The sequence below is a fragment of the Heterodontus francisci genome, chromosome 19 (assembly GCF_036365525.1).
Source record: "Heterodontus francisci isolate sHetFra1 chromosome 19, sHetFra1.hap1, whole genome shotgun sequence".
Classification (NCBI taxonomy): domain Eukaryota; kingdom Metazoa; phylum Chordata; class Chondrichthyes; order Heterodontiformes; family Heterodontidae; genus Heterodontus; species Heterodontus francisci.
The window spans coordinates 92,411,765-92,434,000 of NC_090389.1; the positions used below are offsets into that span (position 1 = coordinate 92,411,765).

Consider the following 22,236-nt stretch of genomic DNA (forward strand, 5'->3'; position numbering starts at 1 on the left):
GCGATGGGAATTGAATACAAAAGTAGGGAGGTTTTGCTTCAGCTACACAGGACATTGATGAGACCACATCTAGAGTACTGTACTGGTCTCCTTATTTAAGGAAGGATGTAAATACATTGGAAGCAGTTCAGAAAAGGTTTACTAGACGAATACCTGGAATGGGCGGGCTGTCTTACAAGGAAAGGTTGGACAGGCTAGGCTTGTATCGGCTGGAATTCAGAAAAGTAAGAGGCGACTTGATTGAAACATATAAGATCCTGAGGGAGAATCTATAACTAGGGGTCACTGTTTAAAAATAAGGGCTCGCCCATTTAAGACAGAGATGCAAATTTTTTTTTCCACAGAGGGTCGTGCGTCTTTGGAATTCTCTTCTTCACAAGGCAGTGGAAGTCTTTAAATATTTTTAAGACAGAGTTAGAGAGATTCTTGATAAGCAAGGGGGTGGAAGGTTATTGGGGGGAGGCAGGAAAGTGAAATGGTTCAGCCATGATCTTGTTGAATGGCACAGCAGGATCAAGGGGCCGAGTGGCCTACTCCTGCTCCTAATTGGTATGTCCGTGTCCAATTGGATAAAAAAAAAATTGGCTTAATGACAGAAAACAGTGACTTGTGGTAAATGGTTGATTGTCAGACTGGAGGATGGTAGACAGTGGTGTTCCCCCAAGTCAGTTCTAGGACACTGCTCTTTTGCTGTATATAAATGATTTGGATCTTGGAATACAGAGTAGAATTTCAAAATTTTCCAATGATTCCAAACTTGGAGGATTGGCAGACAGTGAGGATGATATGAACCGCCTGCAACAGGACATACATAGGCTAGTGGAAAGGACAGACAAGTGGCAGATGGAATTTACACTGATAAGTGTGAGGTGGCATTTTGGCAGAAGGGGTAGGGGGAGGCAATATATACTTAATGATAGTTCTAAAGAGTGTGCAGGAACAGAGGGACCTGGGGGTGTATGTGCATCGATCTTTGAAGGTGGCAGGACATATTGAGAGAGTGGTTAGTAAAGCATATGGGATTTTGGGCTGCATAAATAGAGGCATTGTGTACAAAAGCAGGGAAGTTATGCTGAACCTTTGAAAGCTCTGGTTAGGCCCCAGCTGGAGTATTGCATCCAGTTCTGGTCACCACACTTCAGGAAGGATGTGAGGGTCCTCGACAGGATGCAGAAGAAATGTACCAGAATGGTTCCAGGGATGGAGGATTTTAGTTACAAGGTTAGTTCAGAGAAGTTGAGGTTGTTCTTGGAGCAAAGGAGATTGAGGGGAGATTTGAAAGAGGGGTACAAGATTATGACAGGCTTAGATAAGGTAGACTAAGAAAAGCTGTTCCTATTTGATTGTACAAGGACCAGGGGACACAGATTAAAGGTTTTGTGCAAGAGATACAGGAGGAATGCGAGGAAGAAGTTTATGTAGTGAGTGATAATGACCTGCAACCTGCTGCCCACGAGGGTGGTGGAAGCAGAGACAATCATTTCAAAAGGCAGTTGGATGGGCATTTGAAGGAATTAAACTCGCAGGGGTATGGGGATTGAGCGGAGGAGTGGGACTGACTGAATTGCTCCGTGGAGAACTGGCATGGACATGATGGGCTGAATGACCTCCTTCCCAGCCATAAATCACTCTGTGACTCACACGTCATCTATTCATTCACCCATATTGACTGTTAGCCCTCCAACATCTCAAATTTACAATGCCTATCCTTATATTGAGGTTAAGAGTGAATTGCTCCTTCAGACACGACAGGCTGAATGGCCTCCTTCTGTGCTGTAACCAATCAATGACTGATCCAGGATGCATTCTGCACAGAGATTAAACAGCAAGTTTGTGGCATTTCCAGAGTCCCCCCAATGCAGACTGTGTTTAGAAAATGCAGTGAGGGACCCCTCTCAGTCCTGCTGCAGAGTCTATGTCGCATTATTCTATTGGGCTTTCCCCTGCACCTTCCATAGAACCATAGAAAAATTACAGCACCAAAGGAGGCCATTCAGCCTGTCGTATCCGTGCCGACCAGAAAAAAACTAGCTGCCCAATCTAATGCCACCTTCCAGCACCTGGTCCATAGCCTTGCTGGTTACAGCACTTCAGGTGCAGGTCCAGGTACCTTTTAAAAGAATTGAGGGTTTCTGCCTTCACCACCGTTCCTGCCAGTGAATTTCAGACCCCACCACCCTCTTGGTGAAAAAGTTTTTCCTCATGTCCCCTCTAATCCTTCTACCAATCACCTTAAATCTGTGCCCCCTGGTAACTCACCTCTCCACTATGGGAAACAGGTCCTTCCTGTCTACTCTATCTAGGCCCCTCATAATTTTGTACACCTCAATTAAATCACCCCTCAGCCTCCGCTGTTCTAAGGAAAACAACCCTAGCCGATCAAATCTTTCCTCATAGCTAAACTCCAACGTGAAGACATCAATTTCCTTACAACACCCACCAGTAAAAAAAAATCAAGCTTTGGTAATGAATTCTGTTGTGGTCAATGCAGCACAACCCAACTTTCAGTTAGACAGACAGCTTTAATTGAACTTTTCATGATTAATGTTCTGTACAGTTGGGTTAAGATTCTCAGTTTAATCAATCTTCCACATTTCAAATAAGTTTTCCACCATTTCAAAATACAGAACAAAGCCAATAATACAAAATGAGTGGGTGAGATTGGCCCCACCCCCTCCCATTGCCGATACAGAGGGCCCAAAGCAGGAACTCCCCAATCGTCATTGCTTCTGGACCTGACTCACAGACGAAGCCAGTACATGGCGCTCCGAATCCTGTTATAATCTGGTAACTGCTCAATCGGACCTGCCAGAGACAGAAAACATCAATCAGTGAATGAACAAACAGAATGTGCCACTGGCAGGGAAGGGAGTATCAATAAGTGGTAATAGCAGAGACCCAGGATTGTCACTGTGCTGTCATTCTATAATTGTAGTTACAGACACTCGCTGAAAGAACTGGGAACCTCTGTGTTTGAGTCCTGTATAGGGAATGCGAGATTCGCCCACACATTGTTGATGGAGCAAAAGCAAGAATGAGAGAGGAGTTACCAACGAAGGAGGAAAGAAGAGCCTCCACCGACCGGCCTGGAAAACCCCCGTTCACTGCCCGGCCCGGGACAGGCCGTTCACCACACCACAGCCCCCAGCAAGGAGACATTAACCCTCTTCCAGAGCAAGTCAGATGCCTTTGAGAAAGAATGTTTCAGTAAAAATAAACTCAACAAATAATCCTGAAACAAATACACCTGAATGCAACAAGTCCAGAATACAGGGACTGTGTACAGGATCGCTCCAGAATACAGGGAATGTGCACAGGATCGCTCCAGAATACAGGGAATGTGCACAGGATCGCTCCAGAATACAGGGACTGTGTACAGGATCGCTCCAGAATACAGGGACTGTGTACAGGATCGCTCCAGAATACAGGGAATGTGCACAGGATCGCTCCAGAATACAGGGACTGTGTACAGGATCACTCCAGAATACAGGGAATGTGTACAGGATCGCTCCAGAATACAGGGACTGTGTACAGGATCACTCCAGAATACAGGGAATGTGTACAGGATCGCTCCAGAATACAGGGACTGTGCACAGGATCGCTCCAGAATACAGGGACTGTGTACAGGATCGCTCCAGAATACAGGGACTGTGTACAGGATCGCTCCAGAATACAGGGACTGTGTACAGTATCGCTTCAGAATACAGGGACTGTGTACAGGATCGCTCCAGAATACAGGGACTGTGCACAGGATCGCTCCAGAATACAGGGACTGTGCACAGGATCGCTCCAGAATACAGGGACTGTGCACAGGATCACTCCAGAATACAGGGACTGTGCACAGGATCACTCCAGAATACAGGGACTGTGCACAGGATCACTCCAGAATACAGGGACTGTGCACAGGATCACTCCAGAATACAGGGACTGTGCACAGGATCACTCCAGAATACAGGGACTGTGCACAGGATCACTCCAGAATACAGGGACTGTGCACAGGATCACTCCAGAATACAGGGACTGTGCACAGGATCACTCCAGAATACAGGGACTGTGCACAGGATCACTCCAGAATACAGGGACTGTGTATAGGATCGCTCCAGAATACAGGGAATGTGCACAGGATCGCTCCAGAATACAGGGACTGTGTACAGGATCGCTCCAGAATACAGGGACTGTGTACAGGATCGCTCCAGAATACAGGGACTGTGTACAGGATCACTCCAGAATACAGGGACTGTGTATAGGATCGCTCCAGAATAAAGGGAATGTGTACAGGATCACTCCAGAATACAGGGATTGTGTAAAAGGATACTCTCCCATGCCCATAGCATGCCCTGGATCACAGGATTTTCCATCACTTATGCTTTGTAATCGTTGCTCCTCTCCACACTCCTCCAGCTTTTAAAACACATACTCTGCCATTCAACATTTGAGGACCTGGCCCTTTACCATAGCTCCTCCTCGACCAAATACACCAACACACACAAACAGGGCGGCACAGTGGCGCAGTGGTTAGCACCGCAGCCTCACAGCTCCAGGGACCCGGGTTCGATTCTGGGTACTGCCTGTGTGGAGTTTGCAAGTTCTCCCTGTGTCTGCGTGGGTTTTCTCCGGGTGCTCCGGTTTCCTCCCACAAGCCAAAAGACTTGCAGGTTAATAGGTAAATTGGCCATTATAAATTGTCACTAGTATAGGTAGGTGGTAGGGAAATATAGGGACAGGTCAGGATGTTTGGTAGGAATATGGGATTAGTGTAGGATTAGTATAAATGGGTGGTTGATGGTCGGCACAGACTCGGTGGGCCGAAGGGCCTGTTTCAGTGCTGTATCTCTAATCTAATCTAACACGAAAGCACATGGGCGATGATCTGTGACCGTGGAATAACCGCTCAATGAAAGGATTTAACTTACCGACTGCTGCAATGGCAGGACACTTGTCGTAGATGTAACGGGTACAAACGTCACGCAGCACTTGGGCGTCAATAGCCTGTGACAGGAAAAGACACAATCAGAATTACACAGAATAGAACAGAAGGGGGAGCGAAGGGACAATCCCAGCATGAGAATGGCCAACTTAGATGCAGCACTTAAATCTCGACTGAAGATGCAACTCTCACTGGGGTACAGTTCCACACACACTGACTCTCACTGGGGTACAGTTCCACACACACTGACTCTCACTGGGGTACAGTTCCACACACACTGACTCTCACTGGGGTACAGTTCCACACACATTGACTCTCACTGGGGTACAGTTCCACACACACTGACTCTCACTGGGGTACAGTTCCACACACACTGACTCTCACTGGGGTACAGTTCCACACACACTGACTCTCACTGGGGTACAGTTCCACACACACTGACTCTCACTGGGGAACAGTTCCACACACACTGACTCTCACTGGGGTACAGTTCCACACACACTGACTCTCACTGGGGTACAGTTCCACACACACTGACTCTCACTGGGGTACAGTTCCACACACAGTGACTCTCACTGGGGTACAGTTCCACACACAGTGACTCTCACTGGGAAACAGTTCCACACACACTGACTCTCACTGGGCTACAGTTCCACACACACTGACTCTCACTGGGGTACAGTTCCACACACACTGACTCTCACTGGGTTACAGTTCGACACACACTGACTCTCACTGGGGTACAGTTCCACACACACTGACTCTCACTGGGGTACAGTTCTACACACACTGACTCTCACTGGGCGACAGTTCCACACAGACTCTCACTGGGGTACAATTCCACACGCACTGACTCTCACTGGGGTACAGTTCCACACGCACTGACTCTCACTGGGGTACATTTCCACTTGCACAGACTCTCACTGGGATACAGTTCCACACGCACTGACTCTCACTGGGATACAGTTCCCCACACACTGACTCTCACTGGGATACAGCTCCACACACACTGACTCTCACTGGGGTCCAGTTCCACACGCACTGACTCGCACTGGGCGACAGTTCCACACCCACTGACTCGCACTGGGATACAGTTCCACACGCACTGATTCTCACTGGGGTACAGTTCCACACGCACTGATTCTCACTGGGGTACAGTTCCACACACAGTGACTCTCACTGGGGTACAGTTCCACACACAGTGACTCTCACTGGGAAACAGTTCCACACACACTGACTCTCACTGGGCTACAGTTCCACACACACTGACTCTCACTGGGGTACAGTTCCACACACACTGACTCTCACTGGGTTACAGTTCGACACACACTGACTCTCACTGGGGTACAGTTCCACACACACTGACTCTCACTGGGGTACAGTTCTACACACACTGACTCTCACTGGGCGACAGTTCCACACAGACTCTCACTGGGGTACAATTCCACACGCACTGACTCTCACTGGGGTACAGTTCCACACGCACTGACTCTCACTGGGGTACATTTCCACTTGCACAGACTCTCACTGGGATACAGTTCCACACGCACTGACTGTCACTGGGGTACAGTTCCACACGCACTGACTCTAACTGGGATACAGTTCCACACACACTGACTCTCACTGGGCTACAGTTCCACACACTGACTCTCACTGAGGTACAGTTTCACATGCACTGACCACTGACTCTCACTGGGATACATTTCCACACCCACTGACTCTCAATGGGGTACAGTGCCACACGCACTGACTCTCACTGGGGTACAGTTGCACACACGGACTCTCACTGGGGTACAGTTCCACACACACTGACTCTCACTGGGGTACATTTCCACACCCACTGACTCTCACTGGGGTACAGTTCCACACGCACTGACTCTACTGGGGTACAGTTCCACACACACTGACTCTCACTGGGGTACAGTTCCACACACACTGACTCTCACTGGGGTACAGTTCCACACACACTGACTCTCACTGGGGTACAGTTCCACACACACTGACTCTCACTGGGGTACAGCTCCACACACACTGACTCTCACTGGGGTACAGTTCCACACACAACGACTCTCACTGGGGTACAATTCCACACACACTGACTCTCACTGGGGTACAGTTCCACACACACTGACTCTCACTGGGGTACAGCTCCACACGCACTGATTCTCAATGGGGTACAGTTCCACACACACTGACTCTCACTGGGATACAGTTCCACACACACTGACTCTCACTGGGGTACAATTCCACACACACTGACTCTCACTGGGGTACAATTCCACACACACTGACTCTCACTGGGGTACAGTTCCACACACACTGACTCTCACTGGGTTGCAGTTCCACACACACTGACTCTCACTGGGTTGCAGTTCCACACACACTGACTCTCACTGGGTTGCAGTTCCACACACACTGACTCTCACTGGGTTGCAGTTCCACACACACTGGCTCTCACTGGGTTGCAGTTCCACACACACTGACTCTCACTGGGGTACAGTTCCACACACACTGACTCTCACTGGGTTGCAGTTCCACACACACTGACTCTCACTGGGGTACAATTCCACACACACTGACTCTCACTGGGATACAGTTCCACACACACTGACTCTCACTGGGGTACAATTCCACACACACTGACTCTCACTGGGGTACAGTCCCTATTTTTGATTTCAGGACATCATGACATTTTACTCGACATGCTATTTGCTGGCTCTGATTGGGTAAGTCTTTCCCCAACTCCAGCTCCTCGAGAACCGCATTAGGGAACTGGAGCTGGATGAACATCGGATCATTAGGGAGGCGGAGGGGTTTATTGAGAGGAGTTAAGGGGAGGTAGTCACACCTCAGGTAAAAGAAGTAGGTAGATGGGTTACCGTCAGGGGAAGGAGAGGGAACCAGCAGGCAGTGCAGGGATCCCCTGTGGCCGTTTCCCTCAACAACAGGTATACCGTTTTGGATACTGTTGCGGGGGACGACTTACCAGGGGTAAGCAATGGGGTGCAGGTCTCTGGCACAGAGTCTGTCCCTGTTGCTCAGAAGGGAAGGGGGAAGAGGAGCAGAGCATTAGTCATTGGGGACTCCATAGTTAGGGGAACAGATAGGAGGTTCTGTGGGAACGAGAGAGACTCACGGTTGGTGTGTTGCCTCCCAGGTGCCAGGGTTCGTGATGTCTCGGATCGTGTTTTTGAGATCCTTAAGGGGGAGGGGGAGCAGCCCCAAGTCGTGGACCACATAGGCACCAACGACATAGGAAGGAAGAGAGATGGGGATTTAAGGCAGAAATTCAGGGAGCTAGGGTGGAAGCTTAGAGCGAGAACAAACAGAGTTGTTATCTCTGGGTTGTTGCCCGTGCCACGTGCTAGCGAAGTGAGGAATAGGGAGAGAGAGGAGTTGAACACGTGGCTGCAGGGATGGTGTAGGAGGGAGGGTTTTGGTTTCCTGGATAATTGGGGCTCTTTCTGGGGTAGGTGGGACCTCGACAAACAGGATGGTCTTCACCTGAACCAGAGGGGTACCAATATCCTGGGGGGGCGGGGGGGGGGGGGGGGGGGGAGATTTGCTCGTGCTCTTCGGGGGGGTTTAAACTAATTCAGCAGGGGAATGGGAACCTAAATTGTAGTTCCAGTGTACAGGATGTTGAGAGTAGTGAGGTCAGGGATAAGGTTACAAGGACGCAAGAGGGCACTGTCAAGCAAGAACTTGGTTTAAAGTGTGTCTACTTCAACGCCAGGAGCATCCGGAATAAGGTGGGTGAGCTTGCAGCATGGGCTGGTACCTGGGATCTCGATGTTGTGGCCATTTCGGAGACATGGGCAGAGCAGGGGCAGGAATGGATGTTGCAGGTTCCGGGATTTAGATGTTTCAGTAAGAAAAGAGAAGATGGTAAAAGGGGGGGTGGGGGGGGGGCTGTGGCATTGTTAATCAAGGAGAGTATTACAGCGGCAGAAAGGACGTTTGAGGACTCGTCTACTGAGGTAGTATGGGCCGAGGTTAGAAACAGGAGAGCAGAGGTCACCCTGTTGGGAGTTTTCTATAGACCTCCGAATAGTACCAGAGATGTAGAGGAAAGGATAGCGAAGATGATTCTCGACAGGGGCGAGAGTAACAGGGTAGTTGTTATGGGGGACTTTAACTTTCCAAATATTGACTGGAAATACTATAGTTCGAGTACTTTAGATGGGTTAGTTTTTGTCCAGTGTGTGCAGGAGGGTTTCCTGACACAGTATGTAGACAGGCCAACCAGGGGCGATGCCACATTGGATTTGGTACTGGGTAATGAACCCGGCCAGGTGTTAAGATTTAGATGTAGGTGAGCACTTTGGTGATAGTGATCACAATTCGGTTAGGTTTACCTTAGCGATGGGCAGGGACAGGTATATACCGCAGGGCAAGAATTATAGCTGGGGGAAAGGAAATTATGATGCGATTAGGCAAGATTTAGGATGCGTAGGATGGGGAAGGAAACTGCAGGGGATGGGCACTATTGAAATGTGGAGCTTATTCAAGGAGCAGCTACTGCGTGTCCTTGATAAGAATGTACCTGTCAGGCAGGGAGGAAGTTGTCGAGCGAGGGAGCCGTGGTTTACTAAAGAAGTTGAAGCGCTTGTCAAGAGGAAGAAGGCGGCTTATGTTAGGATGAGACGTGAAGGCTCAGTTAGGGCGCTTGAGAGTTACAAGCTAGCCAGGAAGGATCTAAAGGGAGAGCTAAGAAGAGCAAGGAGAGGACACGAGAAGTCACTGACGGATAGGATCAAGGAAAACCCTAAGGCTTTCTACAGGTATATCAGGAATAAAAGAATGACTAGAGTTAGATTAGGGCCAATCAAGGATAGTAGTGGGAAGTTGTGTGTGGAATCAGAGGAGATAGGGGAAGCGTTAAATGAATATTTTTCGTCAGTATTTACAGTAGAGAAAGAAAATGTCGTCGAGGAGAATACTGAGATTCAGACGACTAGGCTAGATGGGATTGAGGTTCACAAGGAGGAGGTGTTAGCAATTTTGGAAGGTGTGAAAATAGATAAGTCCCCTGGGCCAGATGGGATTTATCCTAGGATTCTCTGGGAAGCCAGGGAGGAGATTGCAGAGCCTTTGTCCTTGATCTTTATGTCGTCATTGTCGACAGGAATAGTGCCGGAAGACTGGAGGATAGCAAATGTTGTCCCCTTGTTCAAGAAGGGGAGTAGAGACAGCCCTGGTAATTATAGACCTGTGAGCCTTACTTCGGTTGTGGGTAAAATGTTGGAAAAGGTTATAAGAGATAGGATTTATAATCATCTTGAAAAGAATAAGTTCATTAGCGATAGTCAGCACGGTTTTGTGAAGGGTAGGTCGTGCCTCACAAACCTTATTGAGTTTTTCGAGAAGGTGACCAAACAGGTGGATGAGGGTAAAGCAGTGGATGTGGTGATTTCAGTAAGGCATTTGATAAGGTTCCCCACGGTAGGCTATTGCAGAAAATACGGTAGTATGGGGTTGAAGGTGATTTAGAGCTTTGGATCAGAAATTGGCTAGCTGAAAGAAGACTGAGGGTGGTGGTTGATGGCAAATGTTCATCCTGGAGTTTAGTTACTAGTGGTGTACCGCAAGGATCTGTTTTGGGGCCACTGCTGTTTGTCATTTTTCTAAATGACCTGGAAGAGGGTGTAGAAGGGTGGGTTAGTAAATTTGCGGATGACATGAAGGTCGGTGGAGTTGTGGATAGTGCCGAAGGATGTTGTAGGGTACAGAGGGACATAGATAGGCTGCAGAGCTGGGCTGAGAGATGGCAAATGGAGTTTAATGCGGAAAAGTGTGAGGTGATTCACTTTGGAAGGAGTAACAGGAATGCAGAGTACTGGGCTAATGGGAAGATTCTTGGTAGTGTAGATGAGCAGAGAGATCTTGGTGTCCAGGTACATAAATCCCTGAAGGTTGCTACCCAGGTTAATAGGGCTGTTAAGAAGGCATATGGTGTGTTAGCTTTTATTAGTACGGGAATCGAGTTTCGGAGCCACGAAGTCATGCTGCAGCTGTACAAAACTCTGGTGAGGCCGCACCTGGAGTATTGCGTGCAGTTCTGGTCACCGCATTATAGGAAGGATGTGGAAGCTTTGGAAAGGGTGCAGAGGAGATTTACTAGGATGTTGCCTGGTATGGAGGGAAGGTCTTACGAGTAAAGGCTGAGGGACTTGAGGTTGTTTTCGTTGGAAAGGAGGAGGAGGAGAGGTGACTTAATAGAGACATATAAGATAATCAGAGTGTTAGATAGGGTGGATAGTGAGAGTCTTTTTCCTCGGATGGTGATGGCAAACACGAGGGGACATAGCTTTAAGTTGAGGGGTGATAGATATAGGACAGATGTGAGAGGTAGTTTCTTTACTCAGAGAGTAGTAGGGGCGTGGAACGCCCTGCCTGCAACAGTAGTAGACTCGCCAACTTTAAGGGCATTTAAGTGGTCATTGGATAGACATATGGATGAAAATGGAATAGTGTAGGTCAGATGGTTTCACAGGTCGGCGCAACATCGAGGGCCGAAGGGCCTGTACTGCGCTGTAATGTTCTAATTCTAATTTGTTAATAACTGGCTGCAGCCCAGCTGGTTACTGAGAAATGGACATCATTATTCAGCAGTCATACATACATCGATCCTGGCGTTCCACTCTGCCAATGAGATTCGTCGGCCATAACTGAGGACCTGGCGCCCAATGTCCGCACATGTTGGTGTGGTGCCTGTGAACAAAGTGTATGTCAGTGAGCAGTGCCCTCTGCTACACCATCTAACCAGCTGTTTACTGTGTCGGAGAGGGGATGCAAAGTTTGATTAGTTTGGACAGTGAGGGCTGAAATTTATGAGCGCACTGCAAATTGCAGCGGTGCGCTCGGATCTCAGCGGACTTCAGGCGCGGGTGTACCGTGGCTGAGCCCCCGCGATATTTCACGCGAGGGGGGAGTTGCGGCCTTTAAATGGAGGGGGTGGAACGGCCGCCCCTGATGACATAGAGGAACAGCGGCTGGCGCCATTTTTAAAGGGTTTCAACCCCTTCATGTAAATTTAAATGTTTAAAGATCCCGCCGCACTAATAATAGAAATAACATTTTAATCAAACTTTGCATCCCCTGTCCAACCCCCCAATGAGTTCTCAATAAATAAAATTACCTACACCCCGGAAAACCAATTTTTCAATTAACCGTTAACCCCCTCCCCACCTTCAGAACATTTGACCCTCAACCCCTTTTCACCATCCCACAACCAATCGGTGTGCTTTTCCCTGCTCCCACAACCCTCCCAACCTGAAGATTTCACTGCCCTGTGCACCCCCCCAAACCCCACCCCAATGTCACGCCTCGGAAAGACACTGGACCTCCAGCTGGTGCCCGTAATATGGGCATGGCATGGCCGCCGAGACAAGGTGATTTGCATCTTTTTAAACTTCATTTTGAGACTGAAAAGGCGGCACCACTGCTTGGCGACGGGTGGGCTGCACCAAGGCCTCACCGCCGCCGGTAAAATACGGCGCGGCCTTCTCGGCATCGGGGGTGATGGTGGACCTCTCCCGGAAGAAATTTTCCGGGCCTCCCACCATGACACCGGAGGCCTCATAAAATTCAATCCCGAGTGTCAGTGGATTGGAATCTCAGCTGTGCCCAATTGTGTTTATTGCACCCCACCATCCAATAAGGCGCAGGAACCCTGGCTGAACTTCTCCATTAGCTGGGGCACTGAGGCCAATTAGCATGCTCCAATCAGCAGGTCCGATGGAGTGCAGCTTATGCAGAACAAACTGGCAACCACACATAGCACAAGCACACAGGAGGTCAAGGACGGAATCTATTTGGTCAGAGTTAAGAAACAATACAGGTATCATTACACTATTGGGTGTATTCTATAGGCCACCAACTAGTGGGAAAGATAACAAATTAGCAAAGAAATTATAGAGAGATGCAAGAACTATCTGGTAATTATAATGGAGGACTTTAATAATCCTGGAATAGTAATAGTCATAGAGAGCTACAGCACTGAAACAGCCCCTTCAGCCCATCGAGTCTGTGCCTACCATCAACCACCCATTTTATACTAATCCTACATTAATCCCATATTACCTACCACATCCCCACAATTCCCCTACCACCTACCTACACTAGGGGCAATTTACAATGGCCAATTTACCTATCAACCTGCAAGTCTTTGGCATTTGGGAGGAAACCGGAGCACCCGGAGAAAACCCACGTGGTCACAGGGAGAACTTGCAAACTCCACGCAGGCAGTACCCAGAACTGAACCCGGGTCGCTGGAGCTGTGAGGCTGCGGTGCTAACCAATGCGCCACTGTGCCACCCGAGTGTAAAGGGCAGAGAGGGGGAAAGAGTTTCTGAAGTCAGTTCAGGAGAATTTTCTACATCAGTCTGTTTCCATACCAACGAGGAAGGAGGCATTGCTGGATCTGGTTCTGGGGAATGAGGTGGGTCAAATGGATCAAGGGTCAGTCGGGGAACATTTAGGGGACAGTAACCACAGTATCACAAGGTTTAAGTTAGCTATGACAAGGAGCAATCTAGAGTAAAGATAATTAGGGGAGGGCCAATTTCAATGGTGTGTGAATGGATCTGGCCCAGGTAAATTGGAATCAAAGATTGGCAGGCAAAACTGTAATGAAACAATGCGCTGCCTTTAAAGAGGAGATGGTTTGGGTGAAGTCGAGGTACATTCCCACAAGGGCAAAAGGTGGGACAAACAATGCCAGAGCTCCCTGTATGCTATCTCCCTGTATAGAGAGTAAGATGAAGCAGAAAAAGGGTGTGTGTCAGAAGCCAGGTGGATAATACAAATGAGAACCAGGCTGAATATAGAAAGCTCAGAGGGGAAGTGAAAAAAGAAATGAGAGAAGAAAATATAGGGCGAAGGGGATGAGACTGAAAGCCAACATAAAAGGGAATCCAAAAGTCTTTGAAAGGCAAATAAATAGTAAAAACGTGGTAAACGGAGAAGTGGGGTCAATTAGGGACCAAAAAGGTAATTTACAAATGGAGGCAGAGGGCATGGCTGAACTACTTTGCATCCATCTTTCCTAAGGAAGATGCTGCCAAAGTGAAAGGAGGTAGAGACACTGGATGGGCTAAACCTTGATAAAGAGGATGTTTTGGAAAGGCTGGCTGTACTTAAAGTTGATAAGTCACCAGGACTGGATCAGATGTATCCGAAGGTACCGAGGGAAGTAAGAGTGGAAATTGGGATGGCACTGGCCATAATCTTCCAATCCTCCTTAGATGCAGGGGTGGTGGCAGTGGACTCGAGAATTGGAAATGTTACACCTTTGTTCAAAACAGGGTGCAAAGATAAACCCAGCAACTACAGGCCAGTCAGTTTAACCTCAGGGGAGGGAAAGCTTTTCGAAATCATAATTTGTCACTTGGACAAATGTGAATTAATTAAGGAAAGCCAGCACGGATTTGTTAAGGGCAAATCATATTTAACTAATTTGATTGAGTTTTTTGATGAGGTAACAGAGGGAGTTGATGAGAGTAATGTGGCTGATGTGGTGTACATGGACTTCCAAAAGGCATTTGATAAAGTGCCACATAACAGGCTTGTCAGCAAAGTTAAAGCCCATGGAATAAAAGGGACAGTAGCAGCAGGGATATGAAGCTGGCTCAGTGACAAGAAACAGTGAGTAGTGGTGAATGGTTGTTTTTCAGACTGGAGGAAGGTATATGGTGGGGTTCCCCAGGGCTTGGTGTTGGGACAACTGCTTTTCTTGATTGAGATGATGATGGGTTTGCAGAGCACAATTTCAAAATTTGCAGATGACACAAAACTAGGAAGTATTGTGAACTGTGAGGAGGATAGTGATAGACTGCAAGAGGACTAAGGCAGGCTGGTGGAATGGGGCAGACACATGGAAGATGAAATGTGAAGTGATACATTTTGGTCGGAAGAATGAGGAAAGACAATGTAAAATAAAGGGCACAATTCTAAAGTGGTGCAGGAGCAGAGGGACCTGGGGGTATATACATAAATCATTGAAGGTAGTAGGGCAGGTTGAGAAAGCAGTTAAAAAGGCATATGGGATCCTGGACTTTAGAGGCAAAGAGTACAAAAATAAGGAAGTTATGGGGAACTTTTATAAAACACTGGTTTGACATCAACTGGAGCAATGTGTCCAATCTGGGCACCACACTTTAGGAAGGATGTGAAGGCTTTGGAGAGGGTGCTGATAAGATTCATGAGAATGATTCCGGGGATGACAGACTTCAGTTACGAGGATAGATTGGAGAAGCTGGGGCTGTTCTACATAGAGAAGGCTGAGAGAAGATTTGATAGAGGTGATTTAAAATCATGAGGGGTCCTGACAGACTAGATAGGGAGAAACTGTTCCCATTGGCTGAAGTATCGAGAACCAGAGGACACCAATTTAAGGTGATTGGCAAAAGCAACTGCGACATGAGGAAACACGTTTTTACACAGCGCGTGTTTAGGATCTGGAATGCACTGCCTGAGTGTGTGGTGGAGGCAGATTCAATCATGGCTTTCAAAAGGGAATTCGCTAATTATCTGAAGGAAACAAATTTGTAGGGCTACGAGGAAAGGGCACGGGAGTGGGACGAGCTGAGTTGTTCTTGCAGAAAGCCGGCACAGACATGATGAGCCAAATGGCTTGCTTCTGTGTTGTAACCATTCTAATGATTCCTGCCTGTATGTCTCGGGCACACTGAATAAGGAACTCACCATGCACTGTGCAGAGTGGGGGGGTGGGGGAAGAGAGAGAGAGCGCTCATCGTGCAAAATATGTCACAGAAATAAGCATAATTACCTGCAAGTTAGTAATAAAGGAGAAACATTCTCAACCTATACAGCAGAATCTCGTATGGACCTTGGGAAGCATAAACTGGCCTTGGAAGGGTGCAGTGCAGATACACCAGAATGATACCACAACTAAAAAAGTTGAGAGGAATATTTTCCTGGCTTGTATTCCTCTGAGTTTTGAAGTTTAAGGGTGAACTGATGGATGTGTTAAAAGGATTTGATAGGATAGGTAGAGAGAAACTATTTCCTCTGGTGGAGAGAGTCCAGAACAAGGCAGCAGATGCTTAAAATTAGAACTAGGCCATTCAGGGGTGATGTCAGGAAGCACTTCTTCACACAAAGGGGAGTGAAAATCTGGAACTCCCTCCCTCAAAAAGGTTGTGGAGGTTGGGGGTCAACTTGAGCTTTCAAGACTAAGACTGATTAGTTTTTGGTTAGGTTTATGGCATTAAGGGATATTGAACAAAGGTGAAAGATAAGAAATAGGAGGAGTAGGCCATTCAGCCCTTCGAACCTGCTCCACCATTCATTATGATCATGGCTGATCATCCAACTCAGTAACCTGTTCCCGCTTTCCCTCCATTTCCTTTGATCCCTTTTGCCCCAAGAGCTATATCTAACTCCTTATTGAAAACATACAATGTTTTGGCCTCAACTGCTTTCTGTGGTAGTGAATTCCACTCTCTCTCTGGGTGAAGAAATTTCTCCTCATCTCAGTCCTGAAAGGTTTACCCCGTATCCTTAGACTATGACCCCTGATTCTGGACTCCCCCACCATCAGGAACATCCTTCCTGCATCTACCCTGTCAAGTCCTGTTAGAATTTGATAGGTTTCTATGAGATCCCCCCTCACTCTTCTGAACTCCAGCGAATATAATCCTAACTGACTCAATCTCTCCTCATACGTCAGTCCCGCCATCCCAGGAATCAGTCTGGTAAACCTTCGCTGCACTCCCTCTATAACAAGAACATCTTTCCTCAGATAAGGAGACCAAAACTGCACACAATTGCAAAATAGAGATAAAATACTGATCAGTCATGATCTAATACAATGATGAAAGAGGGTTGAAGGGCTGAATGGCCTCCTGTTGTTCATAATTTCTCCCATTATCATCTTACCGTCCAACTGTGCGACTAAATGTGTCTTCAGTGTATTTTTGGCTCTGGTCACCTCGCTGTCAGTCACACTCGTGCAGAGGCGCATCCTGAACAGAAACAACAGGTAACAGTCAAAATGGAAATGGGGAAACACAAAATTTCCCCCAGCAACCCTGCCCCCACTCAGGATTCTGGCTCCCATCGGGGTGGTGGATGGGACTCAGCCTGATTTTGCCCGAGTCCGAGTCACGGACGCATTTCCCAGCAGAAGTGAGCGGTCAGTAATCAGAAGGGAACCTCGACTGCTTTTCCTGCTCACAAATTGCAGAACTCCCAGAGCTCTCCCAGCCAAGATCAGTCAATGCAGAGACTGCATGAAGCTGAGAGATCGGCTCTGGATCAGTCAGCGAGCCACTGGATAAACTGTAAACCTGCAGTTAATGTAACAGAACCAAACATTAGACATGTTACAAGGAGTAGATTGTATTTGATCATTTGAATTCTTAGCACTAAATTCCCACAATTCCATTATTTAGAATGCTTAATTTGAACTATCGGATAACTTTAAATTTTCATGGCACTTTGGGTTATCAGATTATAGTAGTGGTTACTGGAGGGTCCAGACACCCCAAAGCCAGAACACTCACCATTCTCCCTGGGCAAAATGCAGCATGTCTTCAATGCTCAGCCCATCACACACCAGGTGTATCCCCCAGAGCCCTGTGTCAGAGTAACATGTATTGAAGGACTGGAAACTGTGGCCCAGCTTATTCTCAACTGAAATCTGGGCCAAGCGACTCGACTGATTCTGCAGAGACAAAAAAGGAGGAATAAATAAAGACTGTAATTATTTGCTGCCTACACTGTCCCCATCAAACACTCCCAGGACAGGTACAGCACGGGGTTAGATACATAGTAAAGCTCCCTCTACACTGTCCCCATCAAACACTCCCAGGACAGGTACAGCACGGGGTTAGATACATAGTAAAGCTCCCTCTACACTGTCCCCATCAAACACTCCCAGGACAGGTACAGCACGGGGGTTAGATACTGAGTTCACTCAGGTTTTATTAGTGAGCCAGGCTGGCTGGTCAATTATCCACCAAGAGTATTGGCGGCCTGACTGTTTCAGTTATCAAATAACTGTGTCTGTTCCAAGGATCCATCAGGGACTTTACAAACACTATTCCACACTCTGCAATAACTTGTACTTTTATAGCACCTTTGATGTAGTAAAACATCCCAAGGTGCTTTACAGAAGCATTTTCAAACAAAACTTGATCCTAAGCCACCTAAGGAGATATTTAGGACAGGTAACTAAGAACTTGGTCAAAAAGGCATGTTTTAAGGAGCATCATAAAAGAGGAGAGTGAGTTTGAGAAGTGGAGAGGTTTAGGAGGGAATCCAGAGCTTAGAGCCCAGACAGCTAAGGGCACAACTGCCAATGATGGAGCAATTAAAATCAGGAATGCTCAAGAGGCCAGGATTAGATGATTGCATATCTCAGAGGGTTGTAAAACTGAAGGTTACAGAGATAGGGAAAGGTGAGCCCTTGGAGCGATTTAAAAACAAAGATGAGAATTATAAAATTGAGACTTTCCTTCACTTGTGACAGGTCGGAGAAGATGTGGCTGTGATTACCCATCCCCATGATGCTTGTGGAATGAAAGACCACCAATGTGACGAGCAGCTGACTTTGGGTTTCAAAGTGCATCCTGCTGCCAGCTCCAGGAACAAAGCAGAGGCTCCCACTTACTCATTTGTACACAGCTACTTACCGCGCCGCCCCCGTACGTGCGGTCCCAGTTTCCAATGAGTGTACTGGCAATCAAGAGAGGGACCATGTCAGGATTGGACGATCCAACTCCCTCCACAGCAACCGCAATGTGTGCCAACGGCATAGCATCATCCCGCACAAGAATCTGAAACCAAGGAAAAGGACGTCACAAAAAAAAGTTTTCAACTTCATGCACCAAAACCCCTGGCTATTGCCAGGGTGACAGTGGGTATGCAACTGTGAGTGAAATAGAAAATTGGTTGGTAGACAGGAAACAAAGAGTAGGGATAAATGGGTCTTTTTCCGAATGGCAGGCAGTGACTAGTGGTTTGGTGCTATGACCCCAGCTATTCACAATATATATTAATGATTTAGATGAGGGAACTAAATGTAATTTCTCCAAATTTGCAGATGACACAAAACTGGGTGGGAGGGTGAGTTGTGAGGAGGATGCAGAGAGGCTTCAGGGTGAGTGAGTGGGCAAATGCATGGCAGATGCAGTATAATGTGGATAAATGTGAGGTTATCCACTTTGGTAGCAAAAACAGGAAGGCAGATTATCTGAATGGCTATAAACTGAGAGAGGGGAATATGCAGTGATACCTGGGTGTTCTCGTACACCGGTCGCTGAAGGTAAGCATGCAGGTGCAACAGGCAGTAAAAAGGGCAAATGGTATGTTGGCCTTCATAGCGAGAGGATTTGAGTACAGGAGCAGCAATGTCTGGCTGCATTTATACAGGGCCTTGGTGAGGCCACACGTGGAATATTGTGTGCAGTTTTGGTCTCCTTACCTGAGGAAGGATGTTCTTGCTATAGAGGGAGTGCAGCGAAGGTTTACCAGACTGATTCCTGGGATGACAGGACTGACGTATGAGGAGAGATTGAGTCGGTTAGGATTATATTCGCTGGAGTTCAGAAGAGTGAGGGGGGATCTCATAGAAACCTATCAAATTCTAACAGGACTCGACAGGGTAGATGCAGGAAGGATGTTTCCAGTGGTGGAGTCCAGAACCAGCGGTCATAGTCTAAGGATATGGGGCAGACCTTTCAGGAATGAGATGAGGAGAAATTTCTTCACCCAGAGAGTGGTGAGCCTGTGGAATTCACTACCACAGAGAGCAGTTGAGGCCAAAACATTGTATGTTTTCAAAAAGGAGTTAGATATAGCTCTTTGGTCTAAAAGGATCAAAGGGTATGGGGTGAAAGCCGGAACAGGCTACTGAGTTGGATGATCAGCCATGGTGAAAATGAATGGTGGAGCAGGCTCGAAGGGCCGAATGGACTGCTCCTGCTCCTATTTTCTATGTGAAGATCATCAGTGTGAGCCTGATTCTACCCTCACCCAAAGTCCACATTGTACAGAAAGGATTGGATGACTACCAGCCGTGAGAATGAGTAAGGTGCAGGTGCAGAAGTGACCATGCACACCCGAGAGATGGGAAAACCCAATCCCCCAATGTTGGCCTAATTCTCCGGTACATCAGTCTCACTCAGAGCTGCTCGGATCGTCCTTTCCACACATTCCCCACCCTCTGTCCAATGCTGATAAACCCACGCTCTCCGTGCACCTTCAGCCTGAGGCAGTTTCTCTGATTCTGGGTCTTGCCTCAATGTCCAAAAAGATTACACATTCAATTTATTAATTCCCTTAAAGCTCTTCCATTCTAGAATAATTGGACTCACCCACTCCCCAGTAACCATGTCTTGTACACAAAAAGCAGGACAAATCCAACCCAGTCAATTACCGCCCCACCAGTCTACTCTTGATCATCAGTAAAGTGATGGAAGGTGCCGTCGACAGTGTTATTAAGTGACACTTGTTCAGCAATAACCTGCTTAATGATGTTCAGTTTGGGTTCTGCCAGGACCACTCGGCGCCTGACCTCATTATAGCCTTGGTCTAAACATGGACAAAAGAGTTGAACTCCAGAGGTGAGGTGAGAGTGACTGCCCTTGACATAAAGGCAGCATTTGACTGAGTCTGGCATCATGGAGCCCAAGCAAAACTGGAGTCAATGGGAATCGGGGGAAAACTCTTTGCTGGCTGGAGTCACACTGGCGCAAAAGAAGATGGTTGTGGTTGTTGGAGGTCAATCATCTCAGCTCCAGGACATCACTGCAGCAGTTCCTCAGGGTAGTGCCCTAGGCCCAACCATCTTCAGCTGCGTCATCAATGACCTTCCTTCAATCATAAGGTCAGAAGTGGGGATGTTCGCTGATGATCGCACAATGTTCAGCACCATTTGTGACTCCTCAGATACTGAAGCAGTCCATGTAGAAATGCAGCAAGACATGGACAATATCCAGGCTTGGGCTGATAAGTGGCAAGTAACATTTGCACCACACAAGTGCCAGGCAATGACCATCTCCAGCAAGCGAGAATCTAACCAACTCCCTTGACATTCAATGGCATTACAATCACTGAATCCCCCACTATCAACATCCTGGGGTTACCATTGACCAGAAACTGAACTGCAGTAGCCATATAAATACAGTGGCTAGGAATTCTGCGGTGAGTAACTCACCTCCTGACTGCCCAGAGCCTGTCCACAATCTACAATGCACAAGTCAGGAGTATGATGGAATACTCTCCACTTGCCTGGATGGCTGCAGCTCCAACAACAATCAAGAAGTTCGACACCATCCAGGACAAAGCAGCCCGCTTGATTGGCACTCCATCCACAAACATTCACTCCCTCCACCACCGATGCACAGTGGCAGCAGTGTGTACCATCTACAAGATGCACTGCAGCAATGCACCAAGGCTCCTTCGACAGCACCTTCCAAACCCGCGACCTCTACCACCTCGAAGGACAAGGGCAGCAAATGCATGGGAACCTGCAAGTTCCCCTCCAAGTCACACACCATCCTAACTTGGAGCAATATTGCTGTTCCTGCACTGTCGCTGGGTCAAAATCCTGGAACTCCCTTCCTAACAGCACTATGGGTGTACCTACCCCACATGGACTGCAGCGGTTCAAGAAGGCAGCTCACCACCATCTTCTCAAGGGCAATTAGGGATGGGCAATAAATGCTGGCCTAGCCAGTGATGCCCACATCCCATGAATGAATAAAAAAAGCAATCCCAGCTCTCCCCACCCACCCCCTTCAACCCAGTCACCAATCCTGGCTCCTCACCCTCTCTCCAGTAACCAATCCCAGCTCCTCCTCATCCTCTTGCCAGTAACCAATCCTGTATTCCCACCCTCTCCTCAGTAACCAATTGTAGCTCCCTACCCTCTCCCCAGTAACCAATCCAAGCTCATTCCCCTCTCCACACTTATTTCTGTGCACCTTTCCCTACTTTTACAAGATGATTCTGGGTCCAACCCCACTTCCCGATTGGGGGTCTGTAGTTATTCTCCTTACCCCTTCCCCAGAGATCTCACCCCCACTAACAGGGCTTCCACCTTATTCTCAGTCTGACCGCCTAGGCCTGTCTCTTTAGCTGCATTCTCTTTCATCGAAAAGTTTACACTAGCTGGCATTTCCCTCAACCAGGGCAGGGGTCAAATGCAATGCCCCAACTGTTGCCTCTGCTTAAATCAGCTAATGTGGCACAGCGTGCAGATGGAACCTGGGATCTTTCTGTTCCATAGGGCTCAGTACAACTCTAGGCAGGGAACAGGAGAAATGACCCTACAGGCT

The 22,236-nt window shown here is 47.7% G+C and overlaps 1 protein-coding gene across 1 annotated transcript in view; it reads right to left on the reverse strand.

The window, feature by feature from the left end:
* Positions 1–2,502: 2,502 nt before the first annotated feature.
* Positions 2,503–22,236, reverse strand: part of LOC137380308 (mitochondrial-processing peptidase subunit beta-like) — a 47,053-nt gene continuing 27,319 nt past the window's right edge. The window contains exons 8-13 of the mRNA XM_068052226.1: positions 18,589–18,732; positions 17,458–17,618; positions 16,832–16,917; positions 11,553–11,641; positions 4,914–4,989; positions 2,503–2,805 (exon numbers count right to left, since the gene is read on the reverse strand). Of these exons, the coding sequence (XP_067908327.1) occupies positions 2,741–2,805; positions 4,914–4,989; positions 11,553–11,641; positions 16,832–16,917; positions 17,458–17,618; positions 18,589–18,732 (621 nt within the window). The 3' untranslated portion in view covers positions 2,503–2,740. The remainder of the gene's footprint in view (positions 2,806–4,913; positions 4,990–11,552; positions 11,642–16,831; positions 16,918–17,457; positions 17,619–18,588; positions 18,733–22,236) is intronic.